This window comes from Mytilinidion resinicola, assembly GCF_010093595.1.
Source record: "Mytilinidion resinicola strain CBS 304.34 unplaced genomic scaffold BDZ99scaffold_15, whole genome shotgun sequence".
Classification (NCBI taxonomy): domain Eukaryota; kingdom Fungi; phylum Ascomycota; class Dothideomycetes; order Mytilinidiales; family Mytilinidiaceae; genus Mytilinidion; species Mytilinidion resinicola.
In genome coordinates, this window is record NW_022985451.1 from 302612 (window position 1) to 323469 (window position 20858).

Below are 20858 nucleotides of genomic sequence, written 5' to 3' on the forward strand. Positions count from 1 at the left end.
CTCACACTGCATTTTACCATTTGTGTTATTGGTGATAAGTGATTGATTCCAGCCTCAGCGTTCTATGAGTACTGCAATCTGCTACCTATGATGATTAAACATATTGTGAGAGGGTTTAGGGATGAAGACATCGCCTCGATAGCGGAGGGGAACGGAAAATGTGGAATGGAAAGGGATAGGGGGCATGGGAGGGGTACCCGAAAGCTTGACCTTCTCAAGAGTAACCAAGGTATGACTCTTCCTCCTTTCCGCTCTGCATGATCATGACGGAGGATGTAGTGGATAAAGCGGCATGGTTGAGAGACAGAGGGAGAGATGTACGCGGGGTGGGGGTGGGGTGGTGGTTCAAGGGAGGCGTGACCAGGGGAAGGGGAGCGTCGGAACCTTGAAAAAGCCAAGAGAATAGATGGGCCTGAGGTATGACTCCTCCTTCATGTGGAGCGGAGAGGGGGCGCATGACAGAGGTAGTGGTGGAGAGAGGGGGTGATTCATCGGTATCTGGGGCTTGGCTGATACGTTTCGGTGGGGGAGATGTGATTGGGTAGGATTCGGAGAAAGGAAAGGGTGGGTCTTTGGGACAGGACACGTGAAGGTTTTCGGGTATAGAGTGATTCATTGTGTCTGTTGCGGTAAGGGAGGAGAGGTTGAGGGTGTGTCCGGACAGGCTTTGTAGGGATGATGGGGTAGGGGGGTTCGTCGTATGTACATACACAGTTTGCGCTGTATAGAAGAGCAACGCGCTTAGGGTAGTATCGACATTACTTGAGATGCGATGTAGAACGCGGAATATGATGCCAGATAGAATGAGAGGCCCACGCAATGCTAACCCGCGTAAAGGAGCATCGACCCGTCATCCTCGCGTTTCAAGAGCAGCCCTTGACAACGGAGGCATTCCTTCTCCGGTCGCCCAGTGCATATCAGTCGAAGAACGAAAAATTGCGTTTGAGACCCTCTTTCGCCATCGAATCGACAAACGCTACTGGGGGTGTATGAGCGGTCGTCGTTGAAGCGTTTCTCAACATCAACCAAATCGAGCAGACTTCGCCGTAGCCAATGTTCTTTATAGGCCGTGCGAAAACGCGAAAGCGTTGCAGAGACGTAGCAGTCCTGTAACAGCCCCGAGGTAACTAGTGTATCAGGCAAGCGGGGATAGGTAAGAACTTGCTCGAAATAAATGTAGAATTCTTCAGACGTAGGCAGATCGACAGACGCCCTGCTCTCGATGGCGCCGGCTCTACTGACCCAAGACCAGGATGGGGCGCATCTATCATCGACTAACTTCATTGGGCGGCTCCCTGGACTCTGGGGAAGACTTTTTGAAAAGTGTAAGTACCCAAATCCCAGACAAGTATCGGCCAGGCATGAAGAGTGAGGCTATTCTTGCCAAACTTGAAATCCTAGCAAGTTTGTCTGTCTCGTAATAAAGGTCGAGTTCGGAGTATTCGTTGATGAGGTTATACTATACGGCTAAGAAGTTACGCTGTATCTCCTCCTCCCGAGCGGTCCCCTGCGCATTCGCCAACCCCCAGTTGATAGCATAAAGTTCATAGCCACCTTGAAGTTGCTGATGAAGCTGAGCAGAGAATCGCAGGTTTCTCTGCTTTCTGCCCAAACCAGCCTCCCACGTTCCTAATAGATCGGCCGCGTCGTGAAGTGGATGGTACGTCGTGAGCATGTTCTCTCTTGCTTCGCCCACCTCCTTTTGGCAAGTGGACTACCAAATGTCGCATATAGGAACTAGGGAAAGAGGTTGTGATATTGCGCGCCGAAGATTATGGTCCCATCTAGATGGGAATAAGGGAGATTAAGAAAAGAACAGACAGGAGTTTCACCGGCAGGATATGATATTCTTCTGCTTCGTACATTCCCAAGGCTACGGCATTGGCAGAGTAGGACGATAGGTATGGACCGTTCTCTTGTTGCCCGGGTGCGGCACATGTATTGAGTAACTCGACACAGGAAAGTAATGGACGTATTAATATATACTACCTACAGGAGAGGAAGTCTTGGTAAGCTAAAAGAAAAAGATAGATGCGGAGTAAGGCTGTTAGAATATATTAGAATCTGCAACTAAAGTGTACAATCTAAGGACCATGAGAACTAGTGTCAGGTTCTAAGTAGATCCTCTCAGTAGACGCGGTTTAGTGGAATAGGACGCGTGAGAGAGGCTCCTCGATGTCGTCGTCGTGCTTAGTCATCCAACTATTATTCTCGAGCTCGAGCTCCTTCACCACCGCACCTACGACCAACAATGCCAACGAACTCACTCCCTCCATCCGCCTTCGCTGACCTCGACCTCCCCTCCGAGTCTATCGCTGCCATGACTTCCAAACCTTCGTCCGCGCAAAATGCACCCGTGCTAGCTCCTCCAAGCTCTGAAACAGCTCCTCCCTCCACCTCTCTCTCCCTCGCCGACTCTTCCTCCTCCGCCGTAGGCCCCAAGCCGCCTCCCAATACAACCGCCATCTCCCTCTACGCCGAACACCTCCTCCATATCCGCACCGTCACGCTCTCTGCCTCCCTCCGCACAGCGCGCACGCAGCAAACGCGGGCCGTGCTTTCTGCGGATGGGTCTGAAGTGAGCATAAGCCATGAAGGAGAAGTTGCAACAATACGGTTGCCGGTGCGAGTAAGATTAAAGCCTGGTGACGACGGTAGCGCAGAGGCAGCGCTGGTCCTGCCAGGAAAGCCGGAGGGGAAGGAGATTAGTTTGCGGTTGAGCGCTGAGGATGAGGGGGGCTTGCTTGGTAGTCCGGGTGGAAGGACTATAGATGCAGAGGGGAACTGGGTTCCCTGGGGTGCAGCTGCCTTAAATGAGACGCGGCAGGACAGGAAGAAGGTAAGGGTCGTTTGTAAGAAGTGTGGGAACCCCGCTGTGCGAGAGGGGAGCGTGGGCGAGTGGAGAGATCTGCCGAATGAGAACTGGGCTGAAATGATGGAGTTCTGGCATTGCCATCGACCAGATCATGATCACGGACACGATCATAAACACAGCAATGAAAGTGACGGAGGTAAGAGTAAGGGCTATGCAGCTGCGAACCAACTGAGGGCCCTGAGTGGTGTCGGGTTCGTGGATTTGGGAGCTCTCCTACTAAAAGAGGAGGATTGTGAGAGTATTGAGGTAAGAACGTCTCGTTTCCGTCAGCGCTACCCGCAAATACAAATATGTCATTTAAAGCGCTCACCTCTTCAACCCCTCTGGCTTTTCCTTTCTCAAGCTCTTCGAAAGATTATCTTCTCGGGCTCAAAGAAGGCGGCGCTTCATTCGCTCTCCGTGGCAGCGCCGTCGATACAAGAGCCCAAGATCAATACCCTGCGACCTTGCCTACGTGAGCTGAACCACCTTTCTCCGGATCGATCGGTTGGCCGTAGTGTCTCGGAAGAGGAATTGCTACAACGTTTCATCACCTCTCGTCCCAAGGCCCGTGGGTTAGGTGAGATAAAGATTATAGTACATGCTCGGTTACTTCAATTCAAATCAGATTCAAATACCGCTGCTATCCCTCTAGCGTTCCGCTGTGCAGTGCTGCTTGCCTTCATCCTTCTGTGTGCTGACTTCAGGTAGGTCTCACAGTCTCCCGGGTCTCGACCTTCTAAACTCCTCTGCCAGACGTGCAAAGCTCAGCTCGGTGAAGTCGACGATCGAGCTGAGGGCTTCAGGCTGTGGAAATGGAGCTTGGCCATTGCGGAATCTTCTGCTCAAGAAGTAGGACCAGAACAACCCCGGAATCTAGACTCAGACATAGCCATGAAGCCTAAGTTAACGACGTATAGCAATCAGAAATGGGTATCTGCGCACTTTCTATCCCTAATCGAAAATCAAGCTGTCAGAAAGTTCTGTGTCAAGCCTAAGCATGACGACGAGATCAGTGGAGAAGAGAAGATCATGGTTAGTCTCTCTTGAACCTCGTCCTAGAGCCTTGTGATACCAGGATGGAGACCTGTACTGATACGAAGATGCAGATCTGGGTTTTCACGCCCGACCTGACATTTTCCTCCTCTATTTCGTCTTCTGGCACACCTCCGACAACACTCCACCACCCCGAACCTACCCGCGCGATGAAGGTTCTTTATCAACTCTCGTCACCTACAACGTCGAGATCACAAGAAGAGCAGAACTCATTTTCAGTTGAAGAAGTCCGATTCCCTCCTTTTGTTTATAAAGACCTGAAGACGGCCTTGAAGGAGAGTGGAATGCTGATGCCGGAGACTGCGAGGATGTTCAAGACGTGGCAGGTGGGGTTGTTAGAGAGGTTTCAGAGTGGGGACAAGACGTAAAGGTTGATGTACTGAAACTTAGGCTGCCTCTTGCCTGATTGGCTATTTGGTAGCTGAGCTACTCCTCACAATACTTCGTAGTCTCAAGCGGGCAAGCGTGGAGTCTGGCGTGTACCTAAGCTCTCGACCTAACACTATATCTCTCCCCACCGCACTACCGATTGATGTCAAGCTTCAGCCCTAATGCATTATGAGGATGCTCGGTAGCATGTGGGGCTGATGAAAGAAATAGCATTTTACATAGTGTCCTGATCACATATGTTTTGTGACTATGATGGGCATCATTCATCGGCCCCAACGCCATTGTCCGCTACTCTCAGGCCACTACATGGTACGATGAGGAGCACGATTTCACCCACCAAATCACACATGGTTTGACAGATGCTTAGCTTTTGTACCCAGAATCCACCCCTTGGGTCATGCGATTACCATCTGGTATCATTTGAAGATAGTAAACAGCCGTAGCTAGATATCCAAGAAATTTTCGACTAACCCTCACCTCTCCTCGATTAAACGTTGAAAATGTTAGCGTTCCCTCTTTTATACTAAGATACGATAGCAGCGCTGGATTCATGTTGTCTACCACCAAGTCACGTTTTCTGCGGCTAGGTCACGTTGGCAATTGTGCAAGGTTATTCCTAACCGCCTATCTATCTACCTTGGCTTACGAGCACCATCTCCCCACGCTTGCTCCTTACATTACCACAATCATGGCCACCAGCAACCATCCGAAGTTAGACACACTTCCCGTAGAACTTCTTCAAAGAATCGCCGGGTTCTTGCCATGCTCCTCAGCCCTACGCTTGATCCAGGTCAGTCGGGCCTTACGCAACGCCTGCAATGACCATTTTGTGTTCAAAGACATCGCGCGAACATCGCATCTAGGCTTCAACCCCCCCAATAGCGTATCTGTCGCACTGCTCGAAGGGAAATCCATACTTGAGACCAAGCAAGCTGCGTTCGCGGTGGAAAACGCGGTCGATTGGTACACGGCGTCCAAGGGCTTCGATCCTAGTGGGATGCCAGATCCAAAGACACAAACGTGCCTTTACTTGTTAGCAAACCCCGCGGAATGGAAACAGATCCGCCTCTGGCTCCCTCAGCTCATTGCTCTTCATCACCCGTGTGCGCTGCAGCTAAACCCCGTTGGGATATGGGAGTACCTCAAGCTGTTTCAAGGCGTTACGTGGGGCCAGGAACGGGGTTTTTGTTCTTTGGCTTTCTCCTTCATCGCCGCAGTATTGGAACAGAATGCAGTGTTCGAAGCTAGTTCGTGGGAAGTCAGACATAATATCCTTACCAGAGCTGTTGAAGGGCTCGAGGACATGATTTTCCTCAACTTCCACCGCCCCAATTCTGGCTTCAACCAGATCAGCACATTCCTAGACATGAATCAGTATCACTACTCTATGGCTGTCATCGCCCAATATGCCCGGGGGATGATCAACTCACCTGAAAATACGTCTCGCTGGGGTGTTCCGTTACCTCAGCCATCCAGGATACCCTTCCACAAGTTCATGGATATGCCGCGTCTCATGCACCTTTGCGAAGACCCCGAGGACGTCAATTTGTTCCCGCACATCGATTTCGTCAACTTGTGGAGGTCGGGCTTCTTGTGTTCCGGCGAATGGGTGGGCTATTATAGCTACGACCGCATGAATCGCTCTAGTGATATTCCATGGATCGACCCGCCGATGCGCTCCATCGTCTTCTCACCCCGCGCGGACATTGGGGTAGGTGCCATCGAAAGTCTCACTGGCGTCGACTCGATCGGACCATTTACTCTGATGGGCCATCTTTCGGAAATGCCCCGAGGGCGAGTGGCACTCCATATGACGAAATCATATTATTTCCCTTTCCAAGGGGGGAATCCCACTCACTCGTGGGAATGGGAGGCATTTCTCACGCCGTTTGGCATTGTGGGAGCATGGGGAGGAACAAACCCGGACGCCGCCAAAGGGCATATTTGGTTGTGGAAAATGGAGTGGTGTAGTGAAGATTGGCTCTCGAGTTGAGCGGGGAGAGGGTACGCGGCGTGCACCTAGCGTGGTCACTTTCAACCTCTGGTCAATAGCATGTAAATCAGGCCAGTGGAAATGGGATGGTAAGGAGCTGCTGGGGCGCCTCCGTTCAGCTCCGAAATCTATCGGTCACTTAAAGTTACAAAATCAACCGCGTGAGCCTTGATTTGTTGGGTCCTGTGTGTACAGAACGTGCACGCAGCGGGTCATTTCCAGCCTCTGGTTAGCAGAATGTAATTCAGATCAGTGGAAAAAGGATAGTAATGAGCTGCTGAGGTACCTCCGTCAAACTTATACCGCTTCCGGTTACTTAAAGTAACGAGATCAACTGCTCAAGCCTTGATTTATTAGATACAGCGTGCACACGGCGTACACCTTACGTAGTCCCTTTCATCTTCTACTCAGTAGTCCCTAAATTGGGCCGCCGACGAAAGGATTATTAAAACCTACCGAGGTGACTCCGTCAACCCTTAGCCTCTATCAGTTACTTATTGTTACAAAACGAACCGCATGAAACATTATTTGTTAGACGCAGAGGGTACGCAGCGTCCACCTAATCCAGTTGCTTTTAATTTCCCTAACTAACAGCCTGTGAATCAGGTCGTCGTCTAAAGGATTACAACAGAGAGCTAAGGTACCTCCATGCAGAAGTCGAGTAGTTCGGTTAGTTACTTAAAGCTACGAAATCAACCGCGCAAATCAATTTTAACTAGACGCAGAGGGCACGCGGTGTGAACATAACGTAGTTACTTCTTATCCTATAACCACACGATCGAAATCAACTCCGTATAAAAGGGATAAAGAAAAGATAGCGAGGTGTCTTCGTATAGAGCCCGCTTCTTTTAGTTACTTGTTCTTACCGAATCAACCGTGTGGACCTTTTTTGGTAGACGCGGTGTAGCCTCTACGTGCACCACTTGTGGTTACTTGCACCTTCTAACTATAGCGTCTATATTAGCTCCGCAGAAAAACGACGAGAAGAAGGTAGAAAAATGCTTCTATAAGGAGCCCGCTTTTTTCAGTTACTTATTCTTACCAAATCAACCGCGTGAACCCTTTTTTGATAGACGCGGTGTACCCTCTGTGTGCCCTCCGTGTGGTCCTTTTTATTCCCTAAACACAACTTCTAGATTAGCTCGCCGGAAAAAGGATGATTAAAGATGGATAAGCCACCTCACCCTTTTCAGTTATAAGTTTCTACAGAATCAACTGTGTAGACCGATTTTGGTTAGACGCGGCGTAGCCTTTGTGTGCCCTCCTTGTGGTCACTTTTACCTTCTAACCACAGCCTCCACATCAGATTCCTATTAGAAGCATGAGAATAAGCTATTAAAGCGCCTCCACTACCGAACCTAGTAAATTTGTTACAAGTAGTTACAGATCTAACCGCATAACTCGATTTTTAATAGACGCGGTGTACCCTTTGCGTGGTTCCTTTTATCCACTGACCGCAACACCTAAATTAGTTTCATGTCAGAACTTCGAGATTGAGGCATCGAAGCACGCCTGCTACCGAACTAGTTACAAGTTATCACAGATCTAACCGCACAACTCGATTTTTAATAGACGTGGTGTAACCCCCCGTGTAGTTCTTTTTACCCCCGACTGCAGCGTCCAAATCAGTTCCATGGCAGAGGTTTGAAGATACGCCACTGAAGCACGCCACTACACATATTGCGCACTCTTGTTACAAATTCTTACAGATCTAACCGCATGAGATAAAATTTATTGGACGCAGCGTGCACGTTGCGTAGCCACTTCGTATTGGCGATCAAGGAGGTTTTCGCTGAGGGCTACGTCTCACGTTCGAATTCAGTCGTTGAGCAGCTCACGTGGTTCACGTGATTCTGGCTTTGACTTCGACTACAAAAGGTCTCTTGCTCTGATGTTCGTCTTCTCCACGGACGGCTCTAGACTTCTGGAAGAGCAAACGGTGGAGAGCCATGTGCTATGGAGGGTGGAAGTTTTGGGGGAACAAAAGTTGCAAAGATGAGGATTTATGGTCTTGTGGTTGCGAGTTTGTGCTCGTTGCAGAACGTGAAAACCACGATTTGATGTAGAGTGGGTTTGGTGGAAGTGGAGCTGAAGCAGTTGGAGTAACGATGATGACGATCATATATCTAACACGTTAATAAACTATGCGAGCGCGGAAAAGCTTTAATGAGGATGATCTGTTGGCTCCCAGGATGAATGCTATCATCTTTGTTGAATTCATGGGAAGACTTGTAACAAAATACCAAAGACGGGGTTCGAAAGAGCTTAATACGGAGGGATCTAAATTATAATTGATCTTCATGGATATCTTTTCTACCTTTCGACGCAAATCTCGTCTTGTACCACCACTTATAGTCTCGCATGTTCATTCTCTTCGTTGACTAGGACATACCTGTACCTTGCCTTCCCGTCCTCCATATCCACAATAGTCTGATTCGCGTCCTCCATCTTCCTCTCCTGAATCCAAGGCTTGACACCCTTCTCAGCTGCAAACTTCAGCATCTCTTCAATCTCCAGTGGGCTCCCAATCTGGCTCCCAGAAATCTTGCACCCCTTCGCAATGAGCGCGAATGCAGAGAAGGCTGGCATAGGATCCTCGGGCGCTCCCACCTGCACAAATGTCCCATTCGTCCTCAACAATTGCAGATAATTCTGCAACGGCATGTTGGGTCCCGACACCGTGCTGACAATGATGTCCAAACTTCTTGAATGCTTCTTCGCCCACCCCTCCTCTTCAGTCGCGATGAAATCATCTGCTCCCATAGCCTGCGCATCTTTCCTCTTCGCCTGAGTCCTCGAAATCGCAACCACCTTATCACAACCCAGCGCCTTCGCAAACAGCAACCCGAAATGTCCCAATCCACCCACACCTACAATCCCAACCTTCTTTCCTGGGCCAGCTCCATTCTTCTTCAGCGGCGAGAACACCGTGATGCCTCCACACAGCATCGGTGCGGCATCCTTACTCTCCAAAGAATCCGGGATCTTCACCACAAAGTGCGCGGGCAGCCGAATCCGTTCCGCATACCCGCCGTAGCTCTTACTCCCATCCGGAAACTTCCCATTGTACGTCCCAGTGAACAAGTTCGCGCAGTGCTGCTCCATACCCGCCGCACATTCCTCGCAATCAGGCTTCAGACAGCTCCCACTCTGCGCGCCGACACCAACCCGCTCACCGAGCCTGAAGCGCTTGACCTCGGAGCCGATGCGTGTGAGAGTGCCGACAATTTCGTGGCCGGGGCAAACGGGGTAGTCGGAGCGGCCCCAGCCGGAGCGGAGGGTGTGGATATCTGTGCCACAGATGCCGCAGTGGGAAATGGCGATGTCGACGTCGGTGGGGGTGAAAGGTTTCGGAATGTAGGATTTCCAGACGAGGTTGCCTTGGGCGGATTCCTCGTCGAGGCCGAGCCAGCCGGTGAAGATATCGGGAGAGGACATTGTGGGTGCTTCTGTAGAGGAGCGACACAGAGGATCAGAGCTGTGAATGGAGAACGGGTTCAGAAAAGTTGTATGTTGGTATTCTAGTTGAGCTGTGCCGTGATCAAGTTGGACGTATGAGTGGTGTGATGTGCAAAGTGCAATTGAGGCAGAGTAATGTGTGGAAGGTCAAAATATGAGGTAGGAAAGTTAGTAGAAGAAAGAAAAAGAGCCGCGGAGTTAAGACTCTAGTATAAGTATCCCTCGGCATCTCTTATCCAGCCCGCTTCCAAGGTTCGCCGCCATTGTTTCGGCGGTGGCGTTATGCCTAGCTGCCATCCCGTACAATAGGATTGCACCGCAATGCTCTACAGCAGAATGTGGGGCCTCGGAGATAACGACTTTACTTACTTCTGAGTGAATGACGTTGCGTACTCCATATCTTATTATAAATCACTCTGGTGCTGTCGTTGACTTTTGAAATGTGAGAAAGTCAGTGACGCGTGATGTGGGAGTCCGTAGTGGGGCTCTCGGCTAGAAATTGATTGGTAATAATGGAGAGCGAGAGTGCTCTGCAGGAAGGGATAGAAACCATTGTAGAAAGAGAAGTTCAGTTCGAACTCACAATGGACCTACATTGGGACAAGGGCGATTTGAAGGCTACGAGTAGTAGAGAGGCTATACACATCCCAAATCACACCAGTGGACGTGACCTCTGGGGCATGGGTAAACACTGGGAGCCACCTCCGGCCCATACAGCTTCACGCGATATACGATGCTACAAACAGTACAGCGGAGATCGGCACATCGACTCCATAACCCCAAATCCTCCAAAGACACCCCCTAAATTCGCACTAAGCCGTCGTCGTATTTAAATAGATCGGGCAATATATGAGCGCGTAAAGCACTCCTTTAATTACGTGGTGTAAATTTACAAAGAACGAAGGAATGATGCTTGGGCGTGTAGCTAACTGGGGTGATCCAATAGTAGTCGAACCAACGCCTGGGACGCCGCTAGTTATGCGCGCTAAGAAGAACGATAAAGGACGTATGCATTATGTGGTATAAGTTACTCGAACGTCATCTTCATCTCCTTTTCCTTCCCAAAGTCGTCGTCGTCGTCGTCGGCCCAGGCGTTGAAGTCCGGTGTTAAGTTGACATTCGGCGTCGTTGCAGCGGACCTTAGCGGCGGCCGTTGTTCTGGCGTCGAGTTCCATGACGATCGTGGCGGTTCTATGAAGGCCGGGGCAGGGGCTAAGGATGGAGATTTAGTGATTTGAGGAGTGGGAGAAGGTTTGAATGACGTGTCAAATGTCATCGAAACGTTGCCTTCGTCGTGACCGTAATCGTCGTACTCGTCGTACTCGTCGTAGGGTTTGGCGAACTGATTTGAAGGTGAAGGTTCGCGGTGGTTGCTTGGGAGTGAGGGGGTACCATTGGGTCTCAAGCCTTCTTTGCCGATGCTGTCATTAAAGCTCTTAGTTTCTCGGAGAGTTGAGTAAGGGCTCGACGAGGAGGAAGCATTTATGTCGAGCTTCATAGGCGGGAGCGTGGACTCGAGTTGTTTAACTTCGATGCCCTCTGCAGCAAGTGCAGCAGCTTCTGCTCTGATGGCGTCAATGTCGAACAAGACTCCGCCTGCTGAATCGCATCCTTCACCCTTGCCGGATGCTTTCATTCGATCGTCATACGTTTCCCATTCTTTCTTCTCTGCCTTCTTCTTACTGCTGAAAAATCCGAATCTCTTCTTGTCCGGCTTCTTCTCCAATTCTTTTCGAGCTTCCTCGATTTCATTGATGAGCTCTCGCTGTCTCTTTTCGTGGTTCTCTGGATCAGGATCCTCGATTTCGGTGAACTCATCGCTCTCCACTAACCAGCCCACTTCTCTCAGCAATTTGGGCATGGCTGCTCTGTACGCCATGTGTCCTTTGACTATTTCGGTGACGTTGATGTTCTCTATGCCGGGAACATCTACGGCGGCGAGACCCGCAACGCGCGAGATGCCTCCACCCGTAGCCCTGAACAAGTAGCCTTCATCTGGCGTTAGCAGAGAGATCATTAAAGGTTCAAATGTGGGTGCATACCTAGAATCCAATCGTTCGTGGCGTAGCCGTTGACAAACCTACCCGGCACTACTGATTTGGCTCGGACGTAATCATCCTTTTTTGCTACAAGTGGAGTTCCGAAGAGATATACGTTCTGTACTAAACCGTATGCACCTTTGCGTGCAAGCTCTCTTAGGCAAGCGATGATTACTCGAGAGCCCAGAGAGAACCCAACTAAAGTGATTGGTCGTGATCCAAGATTACGGTCGATTAAGGAGTCTGCGAGAATAAGCCCAGCAGCGTCGGCTCTTGCCTGTGACACTGTCCAGGGGTTATCGATGAGGTAGGATAGCTTCGTCAGAACGATAGGAAGAGTTAGTGCGCCCATGAGAGTGGTGAGAATTGTGCTGCCCAGAACTTGCTGCAAGCCTTGAGTAAGAGCCTGGGAAAATTAGAATAATTCCGTTCGACGGGCCTCGCTAACATACCTCTGTTGCCAGAATGTTGATGGTGTCACCCATACTTTGCAACATCTCTGGCTCCCAGAAAACAGAGTATATATCTCCCATGACAGGGTCCACGGTACTGTAAGGCAAACGAACATCATCGATCTTGCCGTTCATCCAGCCTGAAATGGTTACGATGAGATTGACCCTCTTATTGTTGTGCAATGGACGGTATTCAAAAGTCTTCACAGCCCCTGTTCGCCTGTTTGCTGCCCTCACTGCAACAGTGCCTCCGCTTAGAACACCTGTAGTCGTGACAATGGCCGCACCACCAGCACCAGCAAGGAAACCACCAGTTCCGGCTACACCAATTGTTGTGAAACCAGCTGCAAGCCCTGCGCCGATGACTGGAGCAAGAAGGCCGGCTGATAATCCAATGACAAGACTACCTCCCACTGTAGCAAGGCCCATGAATACAAGGCGTCTATTTCGAGCCATTTTCTTGCGGTTTGCCATGTGTTCGTCTTCATTCCAATTCTCCTTATCTGCCGCCTCTTGCATTTCTAAGGCGTCTGTCACTCGCTTCTCGAAACGACAGATCTCTAGCCACGGAACGTCGAGATAACTTCCCACTTGCTCCAGAAGCTGTCTCGAGCGGGAATCATACATGGAATCGGCGATGAGTGTAAGGAAGAGATCGCATAGTATCGTCCACCGAAGATCAATGTCGATGTTCTTGGTATTTGGAAGTTGGGAAGGCATACGAACTTCGGGAAGTTCGTCTCCTTCGTGTTGTATATATGGTGGTGGTGGAGAGTCATAACGCTCATTCAAATTAACGCTCGATGAAGATTTGGTCTTCTCAAAAGCTGGTTCTGGCTGGGGAGATGCTATTGATTGCGGCCGAGGAGACAATATTGATTCCGGTCGAGGAGATGCTACTGACTCTGGTCGGGGAGATGCCACTGACGGGCGTCCAGAAGATGCTTCCTCGGCTACGGGATTCTTGACGCGTGAATTCTGCATGAGGGTCGGCGTGAGGTCGCTTGGCTCCACCCCATGCACCGACAACTGCTCTATCATAACCTGCTCTGCGGCGTCTAGGTCCATATGACTGTAAAGACGGACCATCATTTTTTGGCTCCACATTTTCATGTGTTCAACCGCTAAATCTACCTCTTTCTTCGTGCCCTTTGTCTTTTCGAGGCCATCCAAATCCTTCTCCATCTGAACCATGGCTAGTCTTGCGAGACCAACATAGGCAATCCGTTGTCCTTCTGTCAACAGCCCTTTAGTTGTCTGCATTTGGGCGAGTGGGTCCCGGGCCTCATCATCATCATCCTGGAGTTCGGTCCCCTTCTCCTTGAACAGATAAGCAGTGTTGTCGTCCATGCTCGTTGCAGACTGAGCATCTTCGTCAAGTTGTACCCGGGTATACCCCTTCGCAGCGCCACCAAGGTTACCATAAGCGTTGGTCTCTTCATCCGATTCGACAGCTTCCCTTGCAACCAGCTTATTGTCATCATTATACATGTCGAAAGGCGCATAGGCGGGCATTTCTTGCCAATCGACCTCGTCCTTCGTCTCGACGGCCTCCTTGTGAGTCTGTGGTGCAAGCTGCTGATGCGACCATTCTGACGCGGCAGCTGTAGACTGGCTTTGCGAGTGTCCGCTGAGCAAGCTCTCCCGCCATTGTGCAGCTATGCGGTCCTGTTCTGAGGGTGGTTTCGTAGAATTCGGTTTCAACGTTTCTTCCGGGTTGCTGGGAACGGGAACGTCAGGAGTCTCTACATGACCATTTGGCTGTAGCTTCAGGTCGTCTTCCTTTTTGGGTGCCTCTGTCGGTGGAGGGCTCGGCACCTCTGACTGGTTTTGTACATGCTGTGGCTCCGCGCTCGAAGGCTTATTCTCCGGTGGGCTCAATTCCTCCGCTTTGACTTCACTTCGGCGGCGTGGTTTTCTTATAGGTAGCCCAAAATCATCGAGTTCCACGGGTGAAGCGGGCCTCCCAGCAGGCCTCCCTTGCCCATCAGACGTGGATTCGGAGGTCGAGGGGGTGGTTGTGAGGGCGGTGGAGGGCTCGTCCGACATGATGGTCGAGCTGCCGCCCAAGCATCCGCGGTCAGGGCAGTGTAGGGGCGCGGAGGAGCTTTAGAGAGGCTCTGGAGGCGGTGGAAATGGTATATACAGGTCTCTGGCCCCGTTCCGCAGCCAGCGAGACAAAGCCGGGCAGGTGTTGGGAAGTCTCTCAGATGACGCTAGGGCATACCTCCTAAGAGAGCTTACGTTTCAGCCTCCATCGTACTATTATTCTATTTCAGCTCCAACCGCAAGCTATCGTAAGCTGTCACCTCCACAATACAGAATACGTGCATACACCGTGTTCTTGCATCATATCGAACAAATTGAATATTTAATATCCCCGTTTGAGGAAGGTCGCCAAGTCTACCTCGCTCGACCGCGAAACCGCGACCGTCAACTTGCTGACCGCAGCAACATTCACGACATCGCGCGCGGCGCATTTCTTCACGATGGCTGCGCTGGGATCGTATTTTCTGGACCTGGTCTACTCCTTCACCAACTGCATGGTGTGCTTTCCCGGCTCGCCGCAGTTGAAGATTAACAGCCGGAGTTTCAAGATCTTGCGGCTACTAGGAGAGGTATGTCTCCTGAGACTCATTGAATCCGGAATCTAGCAGCTGACATTTGCGCAAACATAGGGAGGATTCTCATATGTCTACCTAGTGCAGGACACATCAAACCAACAGCTATGGGCCTTGAAGAAGATCAGGTGTCCCTTCGGCCAGGAATCTGTCTCGCTCGCCCTGAAAGAAGTCGAGGCATACAGTCTCTTCTCTCCACATCCGAACATCATTCACAGCATAGACTACAGCGTAGCCTCAGACAAGTCCGATCCCGGCGCGAAAACAGTCTACATAGTCCTACCATATTACCGACGAGGGAATCTCCAGGATATGATCAACGCCAATCTGGTCAATCACACCAAGTTCCCGGAGAAGAGGCTCATGGTGCTATTTCTGGGCGTGTGCAGGGCTTTGAAGGCAATGCACCAGTACAAGGTACAGGGTGGACCAGGCGGCGCCGCAAGCCAAAACAAAGCAAAACGAGTCAGACAAGAAGCTGCGAGAGCTGATGCCGATGCTGCCGAGGAAGTCGAGATGAGTGCATCGAGGAGGAGAGGGGCCAACGGGAACCAAGACCAGGAGGAAATGGAGGCGGAACCCCTCATGGAAGACGAGGTCACAATCAGCCAGGAGGGTATAGCCCCTGGAGGTGAGCGTGCGTATGCGCATCGGGACATCAAACCTGGTAAGTTTATGGTGGCATTGAGACAGATGAGGCGGAGCTGACCCTGCCATAGGAAACATCATGATTGCAGATGATGGCAAAACACCGATTCTTATGGATCTCGGCTCGTTGGCACCCTCTCCAACACCCATCACGTCACGCTCTCTGGCTCTTGCTGTGCAAGATACAGCAGGAGAACACAGCACAATGCCATACCGCGCCCCTGAACTCTTCGATGTGAAGACTGGAAGCACCATTGACACCAAAGTTGACATCTGGTCCCTCGGCTGCACCCTATACGCTTGCCTGGTCGGAAAGTCGCCATTCGAGGCCCGCTCCGAGGAGACTGGTGGCAGTTTGAGTATGTGCGTCTTGGGTGGTGACTGGAGGTTCCCCGATGAGGTACCCCATAGGGGCAAGCAACCGGCGTCTACCGAAGAAGCTATCAGCGACAACGTCAAGGAGGTCGTCAGGAAGTGCCTGCAGGTTGAGGCGAGCGAAAGACCTGATGTCGACGAGCTGATAAGGATAGTAGAGGATGTCATCGTCACCTTACCTGGTGATGGAACGGAGGAGTAATGTGCTTGCAATCCCTTTCATCATATGGCGTTCTGGGGCAATCCACTTGGAGGTGGCGGCTTGTGTAAGAGTAGGAGGAACATTGGAATTGGTTCAATGAGGTTCCCGTTGGAATGATTCTTTATTGCAGCGATTTCCTCGAGGTAGCTGCCGTCATGAGCCTTGACTCTTTGCATGTACAGACTGTTCAAAGGCGGTTTTCAGATGAGTTTATTCAAATGACTCTATAGTTCATTCTTCCTTCTACTCGTGACACTAGTGATTATGGGGTACTGCAACTTCACTGTAACTTCCCTCCAACGAGGCACCAAAATAAATCAGTCATAGTCTACAGCAATAAAGACAGCTGCAACTAGGCAGGAGCTCTAATAGTGAATAGACTACAGGAGATCAAAAAGACAAAAAAAGATACTCCGTGTGGGGGTCGAACCCACGACATCCGCATTACCAGACGGTCATATAACTCTGACGAATCATATAAGAACGGCTAACGATTTATTAGTGCGTGAACACATGAGGTGGAGAGAAGGTAAACATACCGCGCTACCACCTGTGGCATCATCAGCAACTGTTTCACTCGAAGATCGACGTCCGGCGTTGACTTACTGCGCCAACGGAGTTTTTCCGGTCGTTATCTCAATCTGAGAATGAAAGGATTTTGGGCCAAGGCGAAAATTTACGCTATATATACCCTATCAGAGAGCGGGGTATGCACTGCTTTTAATGTGGCCCCCACCTCGGCCGGCTCTCTCAGATTCACTTGAAGATTATGTAACATTTGATGGGCAGACTTCCTCTAAGTGCACGACGTTCTATCAGCATATTATCAAATCGTATGAATCGAAACGTTTTAGTTTGTAGCACGTCAGAAGTGGACTCAATTGAGGAATGCTATGCTTAATTTAGAGCCTGGGAGCGGGGGCACGGATGTCACTTCGGAAGGCGGCTGGGGTAGCTTCAACATCATCCTCAAGTACTCTATAGGCGCCCACGAACGTTGTCGAATTGATTTTCATCGGATTCTAGAAGCTCTATCAGGAATTACAAAGCCTACTCGCATCTCTTGTTCAGTAAGGCCATTAGAACCTCCAACACCACCTCATTGCCTTTCCGGCACACCGCTTAGGCACCACCGCATTGCTGGATTTCCGGGAACGATCTAGTGATTTTAGGCACCAATCCAGGATTTTAGGCTGGTTCATTAAAGGCAAGCTCTTACCCAAGTGATAGAGCAACCGCTGTATTGCACTACTTCTCCTCTCATCCGTTGTCGCCTATCATCTTTCTTTAGACCGCCATGACCATTCGAGCGACCAAGTTCACGCCAAAAGTACTCCTCAGCGCTCCACGGAGATCTTCAGGGGTGCCAAACACAGACGGCTCTAGGATTCTGTACTCGGTATCCACGTATTCATTCGCAGACCACTCGAGAAAGACGGAGATTCGAGTGCTCGATGTTTCGACTCAGACTTCAGGGCTTATCACAGACGCCAGCGGTGCCAGCGAGCCCAATTGGCTCGGTGATGACCATGTTCTTGTCTTGGTGCCAGGCGATGCGGGAACGACAAAGCTGGTAGCTGGAAATGTGGACAACTTTGAAAATAGGTGGGTCTCACTCTATTTGAATCGTTCCACTCAGTTTACCCCATGATCGCAACGAGTAAATACCTCCAAATGAAGGCATCCAAGCTTTTCCTTACAGAAAAGCCCATTAACGATACAGTGGCCTGCTTCCCGAGGGTCACATTTCCGAAGCAGTCAACGAAGACTAATTTGTTAACAGCAGCTACGAAGCGGGCGTCATCGAGTCGGGCGCTAGCAACCTCAAACTGGTATCTCTAGGAGATAGCAAATTCGCCGTCGCAGTGACAGCCGAGGCCAATCCTAAGGGTGAGCTGCACAATCCATCTACTGCACCAAAGTCGCTGTCATCGGGCAAGCTCTACAAGTCTCTCTTCGTGAGGCACTGGGACCAGTATGTCACGAAGAACCGCAACTCCATCTGGTTGGGCACGATCTCGAAATCAACATCGGAATCAAACAGCCATGCAAGATATAAACTATCGCCTTTGGTCAATGCCCTAGCTGGTACTGGCTTGGAGTCTCCTATCCCACCATTCGGCGGCAGTGATCACTTCGATATAAGCCCTAAAGGATTGATTTTCGCCGCGAAAGACCCAGAGCTGAATCCAGCGACACATACCAAAGTCAATGTCTACTTGGTCGAAGTTCCAGACTTTGACAAGCTGACCGATTCGAAGCCGAAGAAAGTGGAAGTATTCGGGTTTGAAGGGGCCAGCACTTCAACAGTTCTTTCTCCCGATGGAAAGCAGGCGGCCTTCCTTTCAATGCGCAAGGATGGTTACGAAGCTGATAAGAATCAGCTCTTCGTCATTCCTGACGTTAGGCGGCCGTCGTGGGTAATCCACGCTTATGCCTCAGAAGACGGCAAGGGGAGCTGGCCTCTCAGTCCCGGAGGTATCTCATGGAGTGCGGATAGCAAGACGTTGTATTTGTTGGCCGAGGAGAAAGGACGAGTCTGTCTGTTTCAAGCCACCGCCGACGCCAAGGCACTTCCAGAGCTGATTATGACTGGTGGTGCTATTAGTGGTAAGGCTCTTTTCTCTAATAATTCGAAAATGAAATTTAACACGAGCTAGATATTCGCCCATTGGCGACGGGAGACGTCTTTGTATCGTCGAATAGTCTGATCGATAACAGCACATACTATCTCACCAACCGCTCCCGGAACCACACCGTGCTATCATCCAACTCCCGCGATGGTGCCATGTTCGGTCTCTCCCACAAACAAATTAGGGAGACTTCTTGGCCTGGAGCAGCACCCGGCACCCAAGTGCACGCATGGGTAGTTGTACCGTCTACCTTCAACGCAGAAGAGAAATATCCACTGGCGTACCTGATCCATGGCGGGCCCCAAGGATCTTGGCTAGATAGTTGGAGCACCCGATGGAATCCAGTCGTTTTTGCTGAGCAAGGCTATGTCGTCGTTTGCCCTAATCCTACAGGGAGCACAGGATATGGACAAGATTTCACAGACGCGATCCAGGATCAATGGGGAGGGCTTCCGTATCGAGATATTGCCAAAGGCTTTGACTGGATTGAGGAGAAAATAAGCTTTGTAGATACGTCTCGAGCCGTGGCTCTTGGTGCATCTTATGGTAAGAACCCAAGAATTCTCCGATATGCGCAGCCACTGACAGTATTGCAGGAGGCTATATGATGAATTGGGTGCAAGGCCAAGAGCTAGGACGAAAGTTCAAAGCCCTCGTCACTCACGATGGAGTCTTCAGTATGGCAGGGCAAATGGGAAGCGAAGAGTTGTACTTTCCTTTCCACGAATTCAAGGGCAGCCTCTGGACCAACCGGGAGAGCTGGCTCAAGTGGGACCCATCAAGGTTCACGGAGAATTGGGCTACACCACACCTCATCGTTCACAGCGAGCTGGACTACCGTCTCACCATTAGCGAAGGGCTGGCTGCCTTTAATACTCTTCAGGTGAAGGGTATTGAGAGTCAGTTCCTCACTTTCCCAGACGAGAACCATTGGGTGTTGAAGCCGGAGAACTCTTTACTCTGGCACACCGTTGTGCTGGATTGGATCAATGAGCACGTTGGACTGCCATCGTACTCGAGTACTAGCAAAAGCGAAGACATCAAAAGTGATGCATTGGTGGAAGGAGTTCAGGGCTTGAGTCTGTAGCGACTCATTCTTCTCGTTCAAAAAATTTAGCATAATTCGGGCGACCTAGGGCTTGTCAGAAGTAAAAAAGGATAATAGTTCTCTCATCAATCTAAGCTTCGACTCAATTGCAGAATATAAATAGTGATGAAAGCTCCTCGTCATCGAGAATCACGTGACTCAAACTTGCGGCTAGTCCAAAAAGTTGTCCAGCGATTCTACCCGGCTTCTCACGCCCGTCCAACACTCCTTCATCGCCAACGACCACTACGCCCGCCCTCCCCTCCGCAGAGCTTTGCGCATACCCTCAGGGCCCACACGACCAGCGGCCGCTCTCTCCACCGCCATTGACTCTCTTCCGGCCCTGTCACGCTCTCAATTTAGCCACAATGTCCACCTCTGTGGGGGTCAATGTACGTCCACACGCCCCAATGGAGCTGCCAGCAGCTCGCAAAGCCATTCTACACGATCTAGCCATCTAGAAACACCGTCGCAAAGCTAACCGGGATGGATCGCAGGTGCTCCGATGGTCCGCCCTGGGCTTGGGCGTCTTCTACGGTTTCACCCACCAGGTGTCACTATCGTCGCGGGAAAAGCTGGACAAGATAAACCGCGAGTACAAGCACAAGGAGGATCTGATAGCGAAGGCGAAGGCCGAATGGGCGAAGAAGACGGCGCCGACGACAGCGAGTGGTGATCGTACGTTTTATCCCTGATTCTCCGCAGCTCCGCGACGGCTTCCAAGAGAGCGGCAACCCGGCAAAATATGGGATAATGATGGTTGGGAATGGGCTAATGCGATTGGACAGTCATCACGGATCCGGAAAACCCCAAGTTCGACCTCGAGGCATACTTAACGGTGAAGGCGGCGGAGACGACCTAGCGGCATTAAAAGAGCGGTGTTTGGTGCGCAGATGATCGGTTGCATTGGTCTTGAACGATATAAAGAGGCAGTTGTAAGCGTGGGCCGCACGAGGGAGCAATAATGGGGCAATGAGCTGAGCCCTGACGAGAGGGTGCTGCGCGGGATATACATATCTCAGGTCGGGTGCCTCCGTTGTATTACCTGT

At 50.7% G+C, this 20858-nt stretch overlaps 7 protein-coding genes across 7 annotated transcripts; 5 read left to right on the forward strand and 2 right to left on the reverse strand.

Annotated features, from left to right (window-relative positions):
• Nucleotides 1–2248: 2248 nt before the first annotated feature.
• Nucleotides 2249–4740, forward strand: BDZ99DRAFT_465502 (uncharacterized protein; the record flags this gene model as incomplete). Its single annotated transcript, XM_033720554.1, has 3 exons — nt 2249–3121; nt 3566–3889; nt 3964–4740. 3 exons carry the CDS (start codon nt 2252–2254, stop codon nt 4276–4278), a joined length of 1509 nt encoding a protein of 502 aa, XP_033573671.1. The 3' UTR covers nt 4279–4740.
• Nucleotides 4741–4971: 231 nt separating this feature from the next.
• On the forward strand, nt 4972–6770 carry BDZ99DRAFT_465503 (uncharacterized protein). Its single transcript, XM_033720555.1, has one exon. It carries the CDS (start codon nt 4989–4991, stop codon nt 6291–6293), a length of 1305 nt encoding a protein of 434 aa, XP_033573672.1. The 5' UTR covers nt 4972–4988; the 3' UTR covers nt 6294–6770.
• Nucleotides 6771–8542: 1772 nt separating this feature from the next.
• On the reverse strand, nt 8543–9997 carry BDZ99DRAFT_84048 (putative NADP-dependent alcohol dehydrogenase C 2). The gene has a single exon (XM_033728953.1). It carries the CDS (start codon nt 9729–9731, stop codon nt 8643–8645), a length of 1089 nt encoding a protein of 362 aa, XP_033573673.1. The 5' UTR covers nt 9732–9997; the 3' UTR covers nt 8543–8642.
• A 782-nt stretch (nt 9998–10779) lies between these two features.
• BDZ99DRAFT_523284 (DUF726-domain-containing protein) lies at nt 10780–14292 on the reverse strand (the record flags this gene model as incomplete). The annotated part of the gene is made up of 3 exons (XM_033725793.1): nt 10780–11741; nt 11795–12197; nt 12244–14292. The coding sequence occupies 3 exons, from the start codon at nt 14290–14292 to the stop codon at nt 10780–10782; spliced, it is 3414 nt and encodes a 1137-aa protein (XP_033573674.1).
• Nucleotides 14293–14537: 245 nt separating this feature from the next.
• Nucleotides 14538–16417, forward strand: BDZ99DRAFT_573447 (kinase-like protein). Its single transcript, XM_033728296.1, has 3 exons — nt 14538–14861; nt 14922–15531; nt 15584–16417. Exons 1-3 carry the CDS (start codon nt 14733–14735, stop codon nt 16087–16089), a joined length of 1245 nt encoding a protein of 414 aa, XP_033573675.1. The 5' UTR covers nt 14538–14732; the 3' UTR covers nt 16090–16417.
• An 857-nt stretch (nt 16418–17274) lies between these two features.
• On the forward strand, nt 17275–19922 carry BDZ99DRAFT_448192 (dipeptidyl-peptidase-like protein V precursor). The gene is made up of 4 exons (XM_033718049.1): nt 17275–17694; nt 17873–18699; nt 18750–19268; nt 19319–19922. The coding sequence occupies exons 1-4, from the start codon at nt 17387–17389 to the stop codon at nt 19807–19809; spliced, it is 2145 nt and encodes a 714-aa protein (XP_033573676.1). The 5' UTR covers nt 17275–17386; the 3' UTR covers nt 19810–19922.
• Nucleotides 19923–20177: 255 nt separating this feature from the next.
• On the forward strand, nt 20178–20671 carry BDZ99DRAFT_523287 (uncharacterized protein; the record flags this gene model as incomplete). Its single annotated transcript, XM_033725794.1, has 3 exons — nt 20178–20201; nt 20307–20487; nt 20598–20671. 3 exons carry the CDS (start codon nt 20178–20180, stop codon nt 20669–20671), a joined length of 279 nt encoding a protein of 92 aa, XP_033573677.1.
• Between the last annotated feature and the right edge of the window lie 187 nt (nt 20672–20858).

Excerpts from the sequence above, each read along its gene's own strand:
- BDZ99DRAFT_465503 (XM_033720555.1), top strand. The coding sequence starts at position 4,989 with ATGGCCACCAGCAACCATCCGAAGTTAGACACACTTCCCGTAGAACTT.
- BDZ99DRAFT_84048 (XM_033728953.1), bottom strand. The coding sequence starts at position 9,731 with ATGTCCTCTCCCGATATCTTCACCGGCTGGCTCGGCCTCGACGAGGAA.
- BDZ99DRAFT_573447 (XM_033728296.1), top strand. The coding sequence starts at position 14,733 with ATGGCTGCGCTGGGATCGTATTTTCTGGACCTGGTCTACTCCTTCACC. Across the intron at positions 14,862-14,921 it reads TCTTGCGGCTACTAGGAGAG|GGAGGATTCTCATATGTCTA; the intron begins GTATGTCTCCTG and ends GCGCAAACATAG. Across the intron at positions 15,532-15,583 it reads GCATCGGGACATCAAACCTG|GAAACATCATGATTGCAGAT; the intron begins GTAAGTTTATGG and ends ACCCTGCCATAG.
- BDZ99DRAFT_448192 (XM_033718049.1), top strand. The coding sequence starts at position 17,387 with ATGACCATTCGAGCGACCAAGTTCACGCCAAAAGTACTCCTCAGCGCT. Across the intron at positions 17,695-17,872 it reads GTGGACAACTTTGAAAATAG|CAGCTACGAAGCGGGCGTCA; the intron begins GTGGGTCTCACT and ends ATTTGTTAACAG. Across the intron at positions 18,700-18,749 it reads GACTGGTGGTGCTATTAGTG|ATATTCGCCCATTGGCGACG; the intron begins GTAAGGCTCTTT and ends AACACGAGCTAG.